Source organism: Gopherus flavomarginatus, chromosome 1 (assembly GCF_025201925.1).
Source record: "Gopherus flavomarginatus isolate rGopFla2 chromosome 1, rGopFla2.mat.asm, whole genome shotgun sequence".
NCBI classification, from domain to species: Eukaryota; Metazoa; Chordata; order Testudines; family Testudinidae; genus Gopherus; species Gopherus flavomarginatus.
This window is the reverse complement of record NC_066617.1, coordinates 134,125,019-134,144,462: the sequence shown is the minus strand read 5'-3', so window position 1 is coordinate 134,144,462 and position 19,444 is coordinate 134,125,019. Positions and strand designations below refer to the sequence as shown.

Genomic DNA, 19,444 nt, shown 5'->3' with positions numbered 1-19,444 from the left:
GAGCTTTGTTAAGAACATAAAAATGGCCATAATGGGTCAGACCAATGGTGCAATTAGTCCACTATCATGTCTTTCAACAGTGGACCATGACAGATGCTTCAAGGGAATGAACAGAACAGGGCAATTGTCAAGTGATCCATCCCCTGTTGTGGAGTCCCAACATCTGCCAGTCAGAAACATGGGGTTGCATCCCTGAGCATCTTGGCTAATAGCCACTGATGGACCTAACCTCTATGAACTTATAAAATTCTGTTTTGAACACAGAGTTATATTTTTGGCCTTCACAATATACCTGACAACAAGTTTGACAGATTTACTGTGTGTTTTGGGAAGTGCTTATTTTTGTTCATTTTAAATCTGCTGTCTATTAATTTAATCAGTTGACCCCTAGTTCATGTGTTATGTGGAGGGGTAAATAACACTTCCTTATTCACATTCTCCACACCATTCATGATTTTACAGACCTCCATCCTGTCCACCCTTTATCTCTTTTCTAACCTGAGCAGTCCCAGCCCTTTTAATCTCGCCATATCCCAATTATGTTTGTTGGCTCTCTCTGTACCTTTTCCAATTCTAATACAACTTTTTTGAGATGAGGCAACCAGAACTGCACGTAGTATTCAAAGTGTGAGCATACCATGGATTTATATGATATTTACTGTCTTTTTATCCATACTTTTCCTAAAGGTTCCTAACATTCTTTCAGTGTTTTAGACTGCCACTGCGCATTGAGTGATTGTTTTCAATGACTCCAAGATCTCTTTCTTGAGTGTAACAGTTAATTTAGACCCCATCATTTTCTATGTATAGCTGGGTTTAGACCTTCCAATGTGCATTACTTTGCATTTATCAACACTGAATTTCATCTGCCATTTTGTTGCCCAGTCACCCAGTTTTGTGAGATCCGTTTAACTCTTTGGAATCTGCTTTGGACTTAATCTTGATTATTTTTCCACCATCAGCAAATTTTGTCACTGCACTGTTTACCCCTTTTCCCAGATCATTTATGAATATGTTGAACAGCAGTTGTCCCACTACAAATTCTTGGGGGACCCCACTATTTACCTCTCCCCATTGTGAAAAGTGACCATTTATTCTTATCCTTTGTTTCCTATCTTTTAACCAGTTACTGATCCATGAGAGGACCTTCCCTCTTAACCAATGACTGCACACTTTGCTTAAGGGCCCTTGGTGACGGATCTTGTCAAATGCTTCTGAAAATCCAAGTACACTATACCCACTGGATCACCCTTGTCTACATGTTTGTGACCCCCTCAAATAATTCTAATAGATTGGTGAGGGATGATTTTCCTCTGCAAAAGCTGTGTTAACTCTTTCCCAACAAAGCATGTTCATCTGTATTTCTGATAATTCTTTTCTTTACTACAGTTTCAACCCATTTGCCTGGTACTGAAGTTAGGTTTACTGGACTATAAATTTCCAGGATCTCCTCTGGAGCTTTTATTTTTTTTAAAAATCGGCATCACATTAGCTACCCTCCAGTTAATTGGTACCAAAGCTGATTTAAGTGATTGGTTAACCACAGTTATGCAATGAAATTATGATGAAAATTAGAATGCTTTTCACAGTTTTGTTCTTTGTTTTACCATATTTGCTGCAGGTGGGTTTTCGCTCTCAAATTTGTTAATCTGAATTAATTTTTTAAAAAATATAAAAAATAAAAAACAAAACCTAAATGTGGTCTAGAAGTTGTGGTCAGGTTTGGCTGGTCTCTAAAAATGTTCTCTGAGGACAGTAAACAAACTGTATTGTCAGTTTGTTCAGGATCTGCATATCACAAGTCAGTAATCATGTTGGCTGTAGTCACTGGATCAAATATTGTTAGCTATCCTAATATGCTGTCTAGAGATAACTAACCGCCTCACAACTGATTGCAACACTTAGTGGGTACCTAGATGTTGCTCTGACAATAAAATTGCCATGATAAAAATCTCTTGGACATTTTTAAAGTAGTTTCCTTCAAGTTACAATCTTCCTGAGTTTTGCAGTTTCTGCTCTTTAGGGATGCTGCTGTTCTTAAGCCATAAAAAAAAAAAAAGCCCCTATAATGCATCATCTGCACTGTTCATATCAAACCTTACCACCAGTCCAATAACCTGCGTCATTAATTGACTTAACTATTTTTTCCCTCACATAAATTGCCAAATATGTCTCTGAGTTGAGAACTATTTTTCCACTAGTCAGATTTAATATGTGTGTAAAACTGATGGACTGCTTACTATTATATCTACTTATTTCAGTTCACTGGACAAGTGTTAGTTGAAGCAAAAGCTCTGAGGTCAGTTACAATGACCAAATATGGTCTTAATTCAGATTTCCATTATGAATCCCAATCCAGAGTTCTAACAGTGAACAAGGGATACTGAGGATGTTAAAAAACAAGACATAGGTCCCAATTCAAGAAACACTCCAAGTTCACGCTGATTCAGGAAAGCACTTAAGGACATGCTTAACTTGAAGCATGTTAAGTCTCACTGACTTCTATGGCATAAATGTAAGCATGTCTTTAAGTGCTTTCCTGAACAGGGATGCTTTCCTGGATCAGGGCCTTAGAGTATGTCTACACTGAAATATAACACCCACAGCCCCCAGGTCAGCTGACTATGGCCAGGGCTCGGGGAGGGCGGGGTGGGGCGCTAAAAACAACAATGTAGACACTTGAGCCTGGGCTAGAAGCTGGGATCTGGAACTCCACAAGGGGGGATGGATCTCAGAGCCTGGGCTTGAGCCCAAATGACTACACTGCCTTTTTCAGCACAGCAGCCTGAGCCCCAGAAGCCTGAGTCAGTTCACACTGCTCTGAAACTGGGTGCTGGAGGTTATTTATTGCAGTATAGTGACACCCTGAGAGTCACAAACCATCCACAGGATGATAATCCTGGTCCCATTGATGTCAATGGCAAAACTCGAATTGACTTCAATGGGTAGGATTTAATCCATAATCTCCCTAGAGCATTAACTGACTATTTTACATACAGGCCAAGATAAAACATTCCCAGGAATTTGTCTTGAACATTTTAAAAATAACGCTACCCAAGCCTCTGTCTGGACGCTGTTCGGCTGAGAGGGTCTTGTTCTCAAACTACTGACTTGAAAAACAAAACAAACAAACCAAAAATGCAATTTGAACTTTTTTATGTTATGTTGTACATGTATGTATTTCTGAGTTCATACAGTATTCAGAAACAACACCAGCACAAAATATCAAGCAAGTGATCAAAAGGGCATCCTCAATTTCATGAAGGTCAAAGACTCAGTAATGAACAATAGAAATTTCTAACGATGCTCAGGTTTTACTCTAACTAGAACTTCTTTTTTTAAATCAACTCTTTTGCTTCCATGTCCTAATATGAAATCAACTCTTTGGTAGGGTGATTTGTAGACTGGAGTATTTGCATTATACAGATTAGTACGAGCTACAGTTTAAGAACAGGTTATACTCAAGATGACCACAGTCGGTGATTAAATCTGAGACCTTAACGTAAATCTAGGAGAAACCACCTGTTCAGTGACATTGGATACAATGCTCAACTCCGAAGATTATCAGAGGTAGACCTACTCATACATATATGCTGTGGCAAATTGCCAGCACTGTTATGGGTCTCGCGCTCTCTCTTCTTTGGGGGTGGGGTTCAGGGCATCATTTCTTGCCCCTAAATTGGAATATTAATTGCCCCACTAGTGTCCTAGAGGAGGGGAGTGGAGAGGGAGGGACCTGGGCCTCCCCTGTACTCCAGGTCTCAGGGCAGAGGCCCTGAGGATAGTGGTGAACCACTTGAACTGATGGTTCCTTCCCCTGGGCTACTTCCCTCTCCTGCCCTTCAGCTTGTGGGGGACTTCCTGCCTTCCCTCTGCACAAGCCAAGTGCTCCTTACCTAGAGTCTAGGACTTCTTAGCCCACCGCAGCACTTCTCCAAACTGTCCTCTGCTTTCCTTCTAACTGTTCTCCGCTCCAACACCAATTCTTTCTGCTCCAACTCCTCCAAACTGTTCTCTGCTCCAACACCAATCCTTTCTGCTTCTACTCCCACACTGTCTGATTGAAGCAGGGGTTTTTATCATGTGACTGATTGCAGGTGCTCTAATTGGCATCAGGTGCTCTAGTTAATCTATAGCAAACTTTCTTCCCCTTACAGGGAATAAGGCTCCCTTCTAACCCTCTCCTCCTGCCCTCTGGCCATGTTGTATCAAAATGCATACAATATTCCCCCAATTATGTTATAGGAAAATATACATTACTTAGTCTGTTACAACTTCACTTAAAGGATACAAGGGTTGTTGTCATCAATACTGCAGTTGTCCAGGATCAGTGGAATTCCATCTAATCGATAAACCTGAATTAAAACAAATTTTCTTAATTTAATATAATTCTCAACATTGTTGATGTCAAAGATGTCAAAGAATGGAAGAAATAACAAATAGAGACTGCAAAGATACAACAGACCAAGGGCACCTGCACATAAGTTTAACTAAAAGTATGTGATACATGTTAAGCCAAACTGTAAAGGAAAAAAAGTTTTTAACATAAACAGTATAAAATATTAACACAAATGTATATTAATTTTATATGCCTCCTACTTCCAATATTTGTCTTAATGAGATGTCCTTGTATAGCTTATGTCACACACTAAATTGAAAACCTATGCTTCTGTATAGATTAAAAACCCATAAACAAGTACAGTTACATAATGCACATTTACATACTACTGGTGTGAAAACTCTAAGCTTTGTTTTAATTCTGGAAAACTTGATTTCAATCTGAAATTGGTGAAGCAAGTAGATCAAAGAGAGTGCAACCATCTTAGATTCACAGCTCAGAGACAAGTTTATACTTATCCAGGCACATTTGCTGTTCGGGGCAAGATCTTATTTGCACCATGTAAAACAAAAAAAATCACAAATTTACACTGCACCATGGATACTCTTTCCAATTGTAACTGAACACTAACCGTGTAAAAAAAGAAAAGGGGGGAGAGAGAAAAGGCTGAAATGTGAATCTCAACAGCATAACAGTAAAACAACTATTAAATTCAGAGATTAATTTAACAAAATACCACTTTCATGAACCCCACCCCATACAATATTAATATAGAATTTCAGTGACTACATGAGAAAGTAACAGCAGAAATAGACAGAGGCTGTAACTGACATAGCTTAGCAGAACCCCCCGCCCCCAAAGAAGCTCTGATAGCTCTTCAAAGCTATTTTAGCACATATACGCTAATGTACATAACTATATCTATATCTGAGCCTCTAGCTATTATCTTTGGAAAGTCATGGGAGATGGGACAGATTCCAGAAGACTGGAAAAGGGCAAATATAGTGCCCATCTATAAAAAGGGAAATAAAAACAACCCAGGAAACTACAGACCAGTTAGTTTAACTTCTGTGCCAGGGAAGATAATGGAGCAAGTAATTAAAGAAATCATTTGCAAACACTTGGAAGGTGGTAAGGTGATAAGGAATAGCCAGCATGAATTTATAAAGAATAAATTGTGTCAAACCAATCTGATCGCTTTCTTTGATGGGATAACGAGTCTTGTGGATAAGGGAGAAGCGGTGGATATACCTAGACTTTAGTAAGGCATGAGACACGGTCTCATATGATATCCTTATCGATAAACTAGGCATATACAATTTAGATGGGGCTACTATAAGGTGGGTGCATAACTGGCTGGATAACCGTATTCAGAGAGTAGTTATTAATGGCTCCCAATCCTGCTGGAAAGGTATAACAAGTGGGGTTCCGCAGGGGTCTGTTTTGGGACCGCCTCTGTTCAATATCTTCATCAACAACTTAGATATTGGCATAGAAAGTACACTTATTAAGTTTGCAGACGATACCAAACTGGGAGGGATTGCAACTGCTTTGGAGGACAGGGTCAAAATTCAAAATGATCTGGACAAATTGGAGAAATGGTCTGAGGTAAACCGAATGAAGTTCAATAAAGACAAATGCAAAGTGCTCCACTTAGGAAGGAACAATCAGTTTCACACATACAGAATGGGAAGAGACTGTCTAGGAAGGAGTATGGCAGAAAGAGATCTAGGGGTCATAGTGGACCACAAGCTAAATATGAGTCAACAGTGTGATACTGTTGCAAAAAAAGCAAACGTGATTCTGGGATGCATGAACAGGTGTGTTGTCAACAAGACACAAGAAGTCATTCTTCTGCTCTACTCTGTGCTGGTTAGGCCTCAACTGGAGTATTGTGTCCAGTTCTGGGCACCGCATTTCAAGAAAGATGTGGAGAAATTGGAGAGGGTCCAGAGAAGAGCAACAAGAATGATTAAAGGTCTTGAGAACATGACCTATGAAGGAAGGCTGAAAGAATTGGGTTTATTTAGTTTGGAAAAGAGAAGACTGAGAGGGGACATGATAGCAGTTTTCAGGTATCTAAAAGGGTGTCATCGGGAGGAGGGAGAAAACTTGTTCACCTTAGCCTCTAATGATAGAACAAGAAGCAATGGGCTTAAACTGCAGCAAGGGAGATTTAGGTTGGACATTAGGAAAAAGTTCCTAACTGTCAGGGTGGTTAAACACTGGAATAAATTGCCTAGGGAGGTTGTGGAATCTCCATCTCTGGAGATATTTAAGAGTAGGTTAGATAAATGTCTATCAGAGATGATCTAGACAGTATTTGGTCCTGCCATGAGGGCAGGGGACTGGACTCGATGACGTCTCGAGGTCCCTTCCAGTCCTAGAGTCTATGAATCTATGAATTTATAAAACAAGTTTTAAAATATGCATTCCATTCAGGCTATTTCTTGTGTGATTTCCAAAGGATATCACATATGATATTACACTTCAAAGCTTTAACAAACAGTGACCTTTTAATAATCCAATTGTCATCCGCATTTGCAAGCGATTTTTTACACTCTGTGGCCAAACTCTGATCCACCCAGAACATTACCTTCTATTTTCCAATCAATGAAATGTTGAACAGTAAAATTAATCTGCATCAAGTGCTGTCAACTGAAATAAGTCAAGCAGTTTGTTCAGGTCTGATTAAAACCAGACATTCAAGTAGCACATTTAAAAAATACTCTTTACAAGTAAAATTTAATTAAAAGCCTCAAGCGCTCAATAGTTACTGTGGTACTGATGAATTTCCTTCAATCAATGGGAACATGAGCAGCAAACTACAGCACAAGTATCAACCTGTCAATATTCATGCAATAAACAAGAAATGCTAACTACAAAACTCATGAACCACCATTTATATTAGCTTGAACAGCATAAAATGAAAAAATACACAGATAATTAGAACAACTAGGTTCCATTTTTTGCGTCCGGGAAAGCTATGCCCAATTCACTTACTTCTGTAGGTACATCATGAGTTATAGCAGAGTAGGTATGATGAAGTAAGCCAGAAAGGAACCCTATTGTATGCACAAGTGAAAGATTACTTTGGTAATGCTTCCTGTGAAACATTCTTCAAGGCAAGCTTTGTTTACTAGTGTTCATTATATGGTTGAGTTGACTACAAGTTAGTTTTTAAAATGACAATGGCTCTCCCTCAAAAATATCCATCAGCGCTGGAAAAAAATCTCAAAAAGAGTATCTTTTAAATCTTGTAAGCAACTTGTACCAAGTTGGTACAAAAACCCCTAAACTCTCAGATCATGAGCCCCCACCCCAGCTCTCCCGCCTCACTCCTGGGCAGCACAGTTTCAATAAAGCTACGCTAGCATGATTCACGAACTGGTGGTAATCCTCAATTTTCTTCCCTTAAAGAGCAGTTCTTAGGCACAGAAGTGCCTCTGAGTAATGGGTATACGGTGTCACACCTTCTATATGGATTTCTACAGAGATGGGGATGGAGGGAACAATATATGAACCTCAGCAACCTTACCACCAAAGGTAGCATGTAGTGTCCTGGGAAGAGTGGATGGGATGGAGGTGTGGGGGAGGGCAGTGGGGAACTGATCAATTTTGTTTGAGAAGGGACAAATTACACAAATGTCACACACAGAGACACATACAGGGAAGAAGTTAATGGTTGTTGCCCTAGCCCTGCAAAGATACAAGTAACTTTTTGCCTGCACTTATGCCCATTGACCTGGATTAGAAGCAGAAGGCACTAAAAGCAGCCTCTACTTACAAGTGGTGCCTACTGGTGAACAAGTAGGTACTGCACTGGATTAGCATAATGCCAGGTAATTTTCTGAAGGGCTGTTATGTTCTATAGGAACAATTATGCTGGTTTAAGCAATTTAATAAAACTGCAGTCTACATTTAGACTGAAATCTTGGCCCCGCTGAAATCAATGGGAATTTTGTCAATGACATTAATGGGTCACAATTTCTTTCTTATGCCACTTGCGATTTTCACATCAGTAAGTACTTGAAATCTTGAAAAAGATAATTTTGCATCACAATTTCTTGTACTGCTTTCTAGAAAGAACGCCACATTTGACAGTAAATGTCAGTTACTATCAATTAAGAAAATTAACGAAGATTAGATGATTATATAAAAATAATCAGGTAACTAAAAACACTAGACCCTCGATAAATACTGAATTAAACTGAAGTAACACTTTAAAAATAGTGTAAACAAACATTAATTATCTTTTAAAACACTGTTCCATAGAGCCATTCTATTATGTGAACAATATAGTCTGTAATTATGTTTCTTAGGACGATATCAAAATGTTGAACAAATGTGCAAAGTCCAATGTATCACATTTATGAAAAATGTCTCCCACACACAAAGGGACTTAAAAAAAAGATACTGTCAGTTATTTTTCCCTTTTTTAAGCTGGACTTTCACAAGCTATTTATTTCAATTTGTAGAAGTCACTAATCAATACAATCTCCCCAAATGTAGAAAAGCAATAATTATAGACCAATTTACAAATTAGCCTTCCCTCAACAGAAGATTCCAACTGAGGGAGGGAAAGAGAAAGAACGAAGGAAAGAAAGAATAGAGTAATATTTAGATATGTTAGGACATGTTAGTTCTGAGGAGTAGTAACTGCTAAATCAGATTGAACAGTGAAGTTATGCAGTCCAAAAGCTGCACAGCAGAGGTCAAATTCACTGGCATTAATGGAGATTTATCTGCTCACACCAGGAATATATCATATCTCAGGTGTTTATTTTGTCTAAGGATGACATTCACCTTTGTGTTGAGGGCCCAGAAAAATGTTCAGTGACTGCATGTGGGATATAGGAGGAGTTTTGCACCCCTGCAGTGCACTGAGGAAGTATGATTATATCCAGTTAGGGAGCTGCATGGATGGGCTCTGAAGAGAGCATTATTTAGTCACCTGTAGCCAGAAGGATAATGGTTGTGTCTGGGAGCTTTAGTTGTGACACTGGTGAAGAGCAGGGAAAAAAATAAGAGGCCCTTAGGCTCTGCTAGGGATGCAACAAACCCTCTCTCTCTGTGGGCTATAGGTGGAGGAGGCAAAAAAGCAAGAATGCCATCCCTCATATTATACCAAATGCAGTGTTTTCTTATAGTGCATGGAAGTTGTTATTACTGATTATTACTAGTGTAACGTGAACATTCACAAGGCCCAAAGAAAGCATAAATAACAGGAATTTAGACTACTGCTAGACTTAAATTCAGACACTTCTAAAGTTGGCCCCATTACTCAGAATGTAAGCTCTTTGTGGCAAGCAGTATCGTGTGTGTGTGTGTTGCACATAGATTCCAGAGAGAGAGTTACGTACAGCCTCTAGTACAACGGAGCTGGAGTTCCTAGTGGTACCCCAATACAAATAAATAACACAACAAATACCTCCAAAACAACCATGCACACTTATGGTTATATAACTGATAAACAACTAGACTGTGTTAAGCATAAAAGCATGGCAAGATTAAAAATCCCTAAGCAATTGTCTTGTTGGCAAAAAATTTAATGTGCTGTAATAAGAACTTCTACATGCTTTACACAAGATATGCTTCAACAGAAATGTCTCTTCAACTGGAACATACATGACTGGTTTTGTTTCTCAGTTCTATCTCTTGCGTCATGATTTCAGCTACAGAGACAATACATATTTCACAGACAGCATGTGTTGCAGCTATGTCACAAAAAAAGGGAACATTTTCCCTGCAAGCAAAATAAGATTATGTGAGTAGCTCTAAAAGGCCTCTACTCTCACTGCAGGCAACAGATGGGCAGAGGAACAAATTGAAAGAAAAATTTCTGACCACAAGGGGCTGCTGCTAGTAAACAAGAACTAGAAGAGACATTTCGAAAACTACACACACATCTTGTGACCACCAATGACCAATGGTGTAGGAAAAAATGACAACCACAGCTACTGACTCTCACAAACTCACTTCATGGATAGGGGCAAAATTCCTCTTTCTGCAGAGATTAGCTTCAGTAATTTGCACAATTGGGCTGTAAAGAGAAATACCAATACTAAAATAATAGAGGTATTAGTATTGATCCTATAGCAAAAGGAGTGGATGGATTTATAGCTGGTCACTTCGCAAACCTTTTTCACAAAGGCTCCCTCTTTTCTATCCAAGAATTAGTCCGACTCTTGGCTTAATGGACTTTTATTGAAGAGACAAAAGAGACCCTTTGTTAGAGACACCAATGGATTCATTTAGCTATTTTTTGTCCAGACTGATACTTTTGTGACTCTCCAAAAAGGACAAATACAGTTGATCCCAATACAGGTAAAATTTAAGGACTAAAGACTCCATAAAAAAGTGAAAGTTATTTTCCTTTTCTCATGTTGGACTGGGGCAGAAGGAATCTCTCTTGATTAGTATGGAAACTGGAATTTTTCTCTCAAGATGGAAATATATTTCTCAGGAACAATTTTGTCAGGATGATATGTATTGAATGGAAATTTTCTAGAAAATGTTGGGATTTCTTCTACCCTTCTGGTTGACGTAATTGCAAGCAGAAATGGTACCTTCAGTGAGAGGAAATCTAAAAAAGCTCTTGTGCCACCTTCCCTTTGAATTTGTCATTTATACCAAATAAATTATGCTGCTGGAGAAGATCAAACAGAATTTGGACTTCATCTGCTGGACTAGTTTTAGAAAATGCCTTCAGATACCACAGGGAACAAATAATGGCCAGAACCTCACATAGCATGGAAGACTGAACTACAAAAATTTACCAGCCACTGCAACAAAACAAAAACCCCAAAAATAAAAAACACTTGATTGACCTTTGCCATAATGTGTAAAAGTGAGAAAGCTTTTTCTCACCTGTCCAAAAAAAACAACCAAAAAACAACTCCTCCTCCTTACTCCCTCTTGGGTTCTGTAGCTCTGGAAGATGTTTGAGAGGATCTGTTATATACAAAGGAAAGAAGAAGGTGCATACCTAGTTTTCAAATGTAAAAGGTGAGAAACAGAGCAGCCAAACCAAAACTTCTATGATAGGCTGCCAAAGCAAAAACTGTAAACATTCAGTGACAAAGAAATTCAGGGAAATGAAAGCCTCAAACAAGAAGATTTTGTTAAAGATGGATCACAGAAGTTTTTGGCCAAATGCTTTTGGAAGCAGGAAGTTGGAATTTGGACATGAGGGAAGTGTTGCTGCACCCGAGGACCACTGCGCCTTGGGCTCTTGTCAACTTTGTCGGCAGCCTGAAGATGACAAATGCAGCAGCCCTGGCAAGGAATCTTGAGAAAATAGTAACAGCAGCTGACACAATCCCAAGTCGTCCTGACTGCACTGGAGATGGAATGGCTTTTGTACACAAAATAAATGTTGAGAACAAAATGTACGTAATCGATCAGAGAACATCTATGTCAGCTTTGAAGACTGGAATGGACAGTGACAGGATAGATGTGTTCTTTGATATGTACAATGACATCATTAAAAACTTAGAGAGGGAAAACAGAAGATCAGACCCTGAAGTGCTGTTGACCAACATTGTATTTCGCCACAAGAGCCAACAATGGAAGCCCATACGTCAGAAATCCGGGCCTGAAGCAGAGCTAATCTCCAGGCGGCCTGGTGAGTATAGCTGCCTGATTGGCCATGTCACCTGACTGGCTACAAGGGCAAGCAGGCTGCTGCTTTTAAGCCAGAAGCAGCAGCTCCTCGCTGGCTGCTCAATGCTCTGGCCCACCACTGTGCCAGTTTCTGCGTTACCTCATTCCTCCTACTCCTCATTTGCATTGAGCCTTGCCTCTGTCCTACCCCTGCCTTGAACCCTCTTCATCTGCTATCCTGCTCTCTCCAGTCTGACCCTTGGGCTTTTACTCCTGACTATAGACTCCAGCTTGACTCTCGGCTCCAGCTTCCAGCTATTGACTCAGACTCCGACCACGAGGCCTACTTCCAACCATGAGGCTAGACTGGCCTCGTCCTGCTCAGCTGTCTGAGTTCCTGGACATTCTACCAGCAAGACCGCGCTCTTATGCGATGAATGGGAAAAGCCCTATTTCCTGGAGAAAATAGGTGAGAAAATGATGTGTGTCACATGCCAGAACACTGTAACAAGCTCACCAGAGAAAGAGCATCAAACTTACTTTAGTAGTAGTCTTCACAAAAAGAGGTAGACACTCGCATGTGACATGCTAAGCAAACACCAAAGCATCATATAAATCCATGGTATGCTCACATCTTGAATACTGCAGACAGATGTGGTCTCCTCCTCTCAAAAAAGATATACTGACATTTGAAAAAGTTCAGAAAAGGGCAACTAAAATGATTAGAGGTTTGGAACAGGCCCCATATAAGGAGAGATTAAAGAGGCTGGGACTTTTCAACTTGGAAAAGAAGAGACTAAGGCGGGATATGATAGAGGTATATAAAATCATAAGTGGTGTGGAGAAAGTGAATAAGGAAAAGTTATTTACTTGTTCCCATAATATAAGAACTAGGGGCCATCAAATGAAATTAATTGGCAGCAGGTTTAAAACAAATAAAAGGAAGTAGTTCTTCACACAGCACACAGTGTGGAACTCCTTGCCTGAGGAGGTTGTGAAGGCTAAGACTATAACAGGGTTTAAAGGAGAACTAGATAAATTCATAGAGGTTAAGTCTATTAATGGCTATTAGCCACGATGGGTAAGGAATGATGTCCCTAGACTCTGTTTGTCAGAGGATGGAGATGGATGGCAGGAGAGAGATCACTTGATTATTACCTGCTAGGTTCACTCCCTCTGGGGCACCTGGCATTGGCCACTGTTGATAGACAGGCTACTGGGCTGGATGGACCTTTTGTCTGACCCAGTACAGCCGTTCTTATATTCTTTACCATGAATCAGTTATTACTGTATCTGAGAACAGTGATGTGCTAATTCTTACCCTTGATTTCTTCAGGGACATCAGCAAAATGTAAGAAAGATTTGGTACCAAAAATTGAATGAGCTATATAGGTGTGTGTGTGTGACGGTTTCCCCCCGGGGCGCTACTTGGAACTGAGGTACCACTGAGCCCACCTGATCCACCAGCCTGGGCTCCCTTTCACACTGTGGTGCTGTGATAAGTTGCCAGACTCTCCAAGCTTGCTTTTTCACCAGCATACACACAGATAGGGTCACACCCAGCTGCAGCTTCATACACACATGCTGAGATCAGCTCTGCATGGGAAGGCTCAGCTAAGCCATCTCCCAGTTGCTAAGGCATGCACCCCCATCTGGAGTGTAAACCTAAAACTATACCGTCTTACACTGCACAGGGAACTGTACAACGTAAACCCATAAAATTACTCCCCTCCCTCAATGTGGAGAGATATATACACAACAGCTTTCTGCCCCAAGTTATAACTCCCACACACTGATTTTAGACAAAACAAAAATAAGTCTATTATTAAGATAGATTTTAAATTATTATAAGTGATAGCAAATGGATCAAAGCAGATTACCTCAGTAAATAAACAAAATTGCAAGCTGGTCTTAACACACTAGATAGGTACAATATGAATTAGCAAATTCTCACCCTGAGTGATATACAGGCTGGCAGATTCTTAAGGCGCAAGTTGCCTTGGCTTTCCGAGGTTTCCATACACAGGCTAAAAATCCCTCTAGCTTGGGACCATCACTTCCCACAGTTCAATCCTTGCAACCATGGAGTCTGTTTTGCCTTTTGTCACTGTCACCGTATGTGTACTGGATGCTGCTGACAGAGGCGGTACTGCAGTGCTACACAGCAGTATTCATTTGCCTTTGCAAGGTAGCAGAGATGGTTACCATCCCTATTGCACCGTCTGCCATTGTAAATTGGTGATGAGATGATGATTATCAATCATTTTGTACCCCCGGGTCATTCCCTTCTTTATGTTTTGTCTAAAAATAGAGTCAGTCCTGCCTAGCATATGGGGCAAGTCTACTAGAGAGCCAGAGAGCACAGCCACTCTGTGTCAGAGCCCGAGATCTCGCAGAAATGATGAGCTGCATGCCATTCTAGGGGGTGCCCCAGCAACAACCCCACCCGTTGCTTCCTCCTCCCAAACCCCTCCTGGGCTACTGTGGCAGTGTCCCCCCATTTGTGTGATGAAGTAATAAAGAATGCAGGAATAAGAAACACTGACTTTTAGCGAGATAAAATGAGGGGGAGGTAGCTTCCAGCTGCTATGATAGTCCAGGGAGTACAGAATCTTTTCTTTAGACACGAAAGGGGGGGGGGGGCTGATGGGGCTCAGGCTCCAGCTGCTATGATGAGGACTGTTACCCAACATTTTGCACCGTCTGCCAGGAATGATAGGGAGTCATTCCCATTTTTACCCAGGCGCCCCCGGCCGACCTCACCGAGGCCAGCCAGGAGCACTCACAGGATGATGACGGTTTTCCACCATTTTGTACCATCTGCCATCAGGAAAGGAAGGGGAGGGGATGCTGCTGTTCAGCGCCGCAGCATCGCGTCTACCAGCAGCATCCAGTAGACATATGGTGACATTTAAAAATGGCAAGACGTGATTTTTTTCCCTTTTCTTTCACGGGGCGGGAGGGGTGGTAAATTGACGAGATATACCCTGAACCACCCGGGACAATGTTTTTGACCCTTTAGGCATTGGGAGCTCAGCCAAGAATGCAAATGCTTTTCGGAGACTGCGGGGACTGTGGGATAGCTGGAGTCCTCAGTCCCCGCTCCCTCCCTCCATGAGCATCCATTTGATTCTTTGGCTTTCCGTTACGCTTGTCACGCAGCACTGTGCTGAGTCCCTGCTGTGGCCTCTATCATAGCCTGGAGATTTTTTCAAATGCTGTGTCATTTCATCTTCTGTAACGGAGCTCTGATATAACAGATTTGTCTCCTCATACAGTGATCAGATCCAGTATCTCCCATACGATCCATGCTGGAGCTCTTTTTGGATTTGGGACTGCATGGCCACCCGTGCTGATCAGAGCTCCATGCTGGGCAAACAGGAAATGAAATTCAAAAGTTCGCGGGGCTTTTCCTGTTTACCTGGCCAGTGCATCCAAATTCAGATTGCTTTCCAGAGTGATCACAATGGTGCACTGTGGGATACCGCCCAGAGGACAATACTGTCAATTTCCGGCCACACTAACCCTAATCCAACATGGTAATACCGATTTCAGCGCTACTCCTCTCATCGGGGAGGAGTACAGAAACTGGTTTAAAGAGCCCTTTATAGCGATATAAAGGGCCTCATTGTGTGGACGGGTGCAGGGTTAAATCGGTTTAAGGCTGCTAAATTTGGTTTAAACGCGTAGTGTAGACCAGGCCATAGTCCTGAAGCTGACGACTTGTATATGCATCAAAGAATGAAAACTACTTGAATGCCTGTGCCTTGCAAATAGATTCAAATGCTCTCCAGAACATAGAATGCAAACACGTGAAAGTATGAATGAAGATGAGCATGACGTGACACTACGGACGACCGCTCAGATGAGGAAGATAATGATACAAATGGAGATGACGTTCCAGTCAGATGCAATATACTGGATTGTTAGTGGGTTACCCATTTTATACTACTGTGGGCTTGATATGTCAATGTAGTTATGGCAGAATGTACATCAGTGACACTGAAAAAAACTACAAGAAACATGGAGAGAGAATTCTATTGCATGATGTAGTATTTAGATTATCGGAATGGTTTAATTATATATTTTGTCATTTTAGATTCGAAATTAATATGAAATTAAAATGCTCCTTTTTACTTACTAATGAACAATGTGTTCAATAAAAATAATCAAAGTATGTTTCCTTTCATTTAAATAATAACAAAAATCTGCATATTAGGAATTTTTTCAAAAAATAATGGCCAATTAGAAAAACCAGGCTCAGTTCTACCACTAACCACTCTGCAGAAAGATCTGCCATAACTTTTTATAATCTATTGACATGGAGTTATTAAAAGGAGATTTTGCCCACCAAAATGGAGCCAAGAGGCTATTTTTTACGTTTAGCTCATGGACTACAGGGATCTGACAGTGAAACACCCTTTTGGAAATGAGCAGATAGACCACTAGCTCAGAGGTGTCCTGAAATCTACAAACTTTAGTTTCTTCCCCAGAAGTTGAAGGATTTGGCCCCATTGTGAGAATACACAGGAAAACGTGGATCTACCGTGCAGTTAGGACTAAGGACTTAGTCAAAACAAGTAGGAGCTGAAAAGCTTGCATGGCTAAGGGATGAAGCTAACAAGACATCCTAGTTGCTAGCGAAATTTTTCATTAGTGAAAAATATAAACAAGTTCCCAGGTGAACTTGTGTGATGGTTCTCGGGATAGGGAGAACTGCAAGTCACCTTGTTACCCCCCTGCTTCCAGCGTCAGGGAGACATGATTGTACTTAACTGGCTGTCAGCTCCCTGACACCACTAGCCTGTTCACCAGCCAAGTACTCTTCTCTTGGCTATGCCAGCCTTTTCTTTGCTTTGTAGGTTCAACTCCCACTGAAAACACACAGAAATACCAGGTCTGCTGTCCCCAAAGAAAACAGTGTACATGCCAGCTTGTATATTTAATTCAAGATCTACACTTCGTTTAACATCACAGCAAAGAGATATATTTATAGTTAAAACACGTATATTATCAAAAAGATTCAAGTGACAGTGAATAAGGCTATTGGAAACAAATTGTTCCATAATAAACAAAATCAAACACTTTCTAGAGACTAAATTTAACAGGTTAATTTCCTGTCTAAAGATGTTTCTCACCCCCACTGCCAGAGGGGGCTCCGTGTTTTTACCGCCCCAAGTGGCGGAAAAAAGACCCTGGAATCGCGATTGGCGGCAACTCCACCACGCTACTTTCTTCTTCGGTGGCATTTCGGCGGCACGTCCTTCCCTCAGAGAGGGACCGAGGGACTCGCCACCGAATTGCTGCCGAAGAGCCCGACGTGCTGCCCCTTCCCCTTGGCTGCACCAAGCACCTGCTTGCTGAGCTGGTGCCGGCCCTGTCCACTGTCGTCTGCAATGTTTCAACCATGGCTAATGGTGAATGCATGAACGTAAATACAGTGTCCATTTATTTCCTAAGTGCAGGATGAAAGAGTGATTTCTTTGCCTTCTACTTATCCCGCAAAATTCATTGTCTGTACCACCTGTAGCTTATTTTTCCTGTGTACTGCTTCCCTTTTGATTTCACACCTCTCCACACTGTGTTAAGCTTACAAGAAAATTTACATCCGATAGAGACATGGGTGAATAAACATGTCTGACAGAAAATCTGTTTGTCAACTCAGCCACAATACAGACTTTAAAACATATTTACAGCATATATAAAACTTGTTACATAGTATCTATACATACATTGCATAATGATATTCATGACTAGTGTGACCCTGGCTTTCATTTAAAACCACACGACATTCTTTGATGACCCAGAATGCGCATACTAGAAACAGGACATTCCCGTAACCACCTCACTAGTGGGCATTAAGGGGTTCTTGAGTTACAACGTGATACTTGAGGATTTAGGATAATAAGCACCTGTGAAAGATGGTAGCATACTTTTAACAGAATGCTATTTAAAGTGATTCAGCTTTTACCCGCCAATTATGTAAATATGCTAGAACTTTAAACGCTTCCAGTAAAGGTTGCATGATACAACAGTCGGAGGGCCACATTCTTCAGTAAGTTCAACTCCTCCCTGTGGATTCTGGTGGTAGAGTCAATGTATCTAGCTCTGGTGGCACAGAGTCAACAAGCCAGAGAATGAGGGCATAACCAAGATACCTTATGCCCCAGGGCCATTAGCAGCAGTCATGTTGCTTCAGTGGGGCTTTGAGGGCACTCAGAACCTTGCAGGATCAGGCCCATGTGACTTAGATCAGTTGAAACTGCACAAATATTTGATGACAGGTTTCAGAGTAGTAGCCGTGTTAGTCTGTAGCCGCAAAAAGAACAGGAGTACTTGTGGCACTTTAGAGACTAACAAATTTATTTGAGCGTAAGCTTTCGTGGGCTACAGTCCGCTTCTTCAGATGCATAGAATGGAACATATATTGAGGAGATATATATACACATACAGAGAGTGTGAAAAGGTGGGAGTTGTCTTACCAACTCTGAGAGGCCAATTAAGTAAGAGAAAAAACTTTTGAAGTGCTAATCAATATAGCCCAGTACAGACAGTTTGATAAGAAGTGTGAGAATACTTACATGGGGAGACAGAGTCAATGTTTGTAATGGCTCAGTCATTCCCAGTCTCTATTCAAGCCTAAGTTTATTGTATCTAGTTTGCATATCAATTCGAGTTGAGCAGTTTCTCATTGGAGTCTGTTTTTGAAGCTTTTCTGTTGCAAAATTGCCACCTTCAGGTCTGTTATTGAGTGACCAGACAGGTTAAAGTGTTCTCCTACTGGTTTTTGAATGTTATGATTCCTGATGTCATATTTGTGTCCATTTATTCTTTTGCATAGAGACTGTCCGGTTTGGCCAATGTATATGGCAGAGGGGCATTGCTGGCACGTGATGGCATATATCACATTGGTAGATGTGCAGGTGAATGAGCCCCTGATGGCATGGCTGATGTGATTAGGTCCTATGATGATGTTACTTGAATAGATATGTGGACAGAGCTGGCATCGGGCTTTGTTGCAAGGATAAGCTCCTGGGTCAGTGTTTTTGTTCAGTGGCGTGTGGTTGCTGGTGAGTATTTGCTTCAGGTTGGGGGGTTGTCTGTAAGCGAGGACAGGTCTGTCTCCCAAGATCGGTGAGAGTGATGGATCATCTTTCAGGATAGGTTTTAGATCTTTGATGATGCGCTGGAGAGGTTTTAGTTGGGGGCTGAAGGTGACAGCTAGCGGTGTTCTGTTATTTTCTTTGCTGGGTCTGTCTTGTAGGAGGTGACTTCTGGGTATTCGTCTGACAGAGCCAGACGACTACCCAGAAGTCACCTCCTACAAGACAGGTCCAACAAAGAAAATAACAGAACACCGCTAGCTGTCACATTCAGCCCCCAACTAAAACCTCTCTGTCTGTCCATTCTACCACCACAGCATGATTCTTTTCTTTCAGCTGTGCCCCTACATCCATTCAGAACTGATTTGTAAAGCAACCAGTCTTCATCTCTTTCAAC

The 19,444-nt window shown here is 41.1% G+C and overlaps 1 protein-coding gene across 5 annotated transcripts in view; it reads right to left on the bottom strand.

Annotated features, from left to right (window-relative positions):
- Window positions 1-19,444, bottom strand: part of ATXN10 (ataxin 10) — a 184,905-nt gene that overhangs the window by 30,327 nt on the left and 135,134 nt on the right. For 2 of the 5 annotated variants that reach the window (XM_050965827.1, XM_050965837.1), the window contains one exon: window positions 4,292-4,355. The exons of 2 other annotated variants lie outside the window; for them this stretch is intronic. In XM_050965827.1, the coding sequence (XP_050821784.1) occupies window positions 4,292-4,355 (64 nt within the window). Of the gene's footprint in view, window positions 1-4,260; window positions 4,356-19,444 lie in introns of all 5 variants that reach the window. One more of the 5 variants, XM_050965846.1, reaches the window with a different exon arrangement.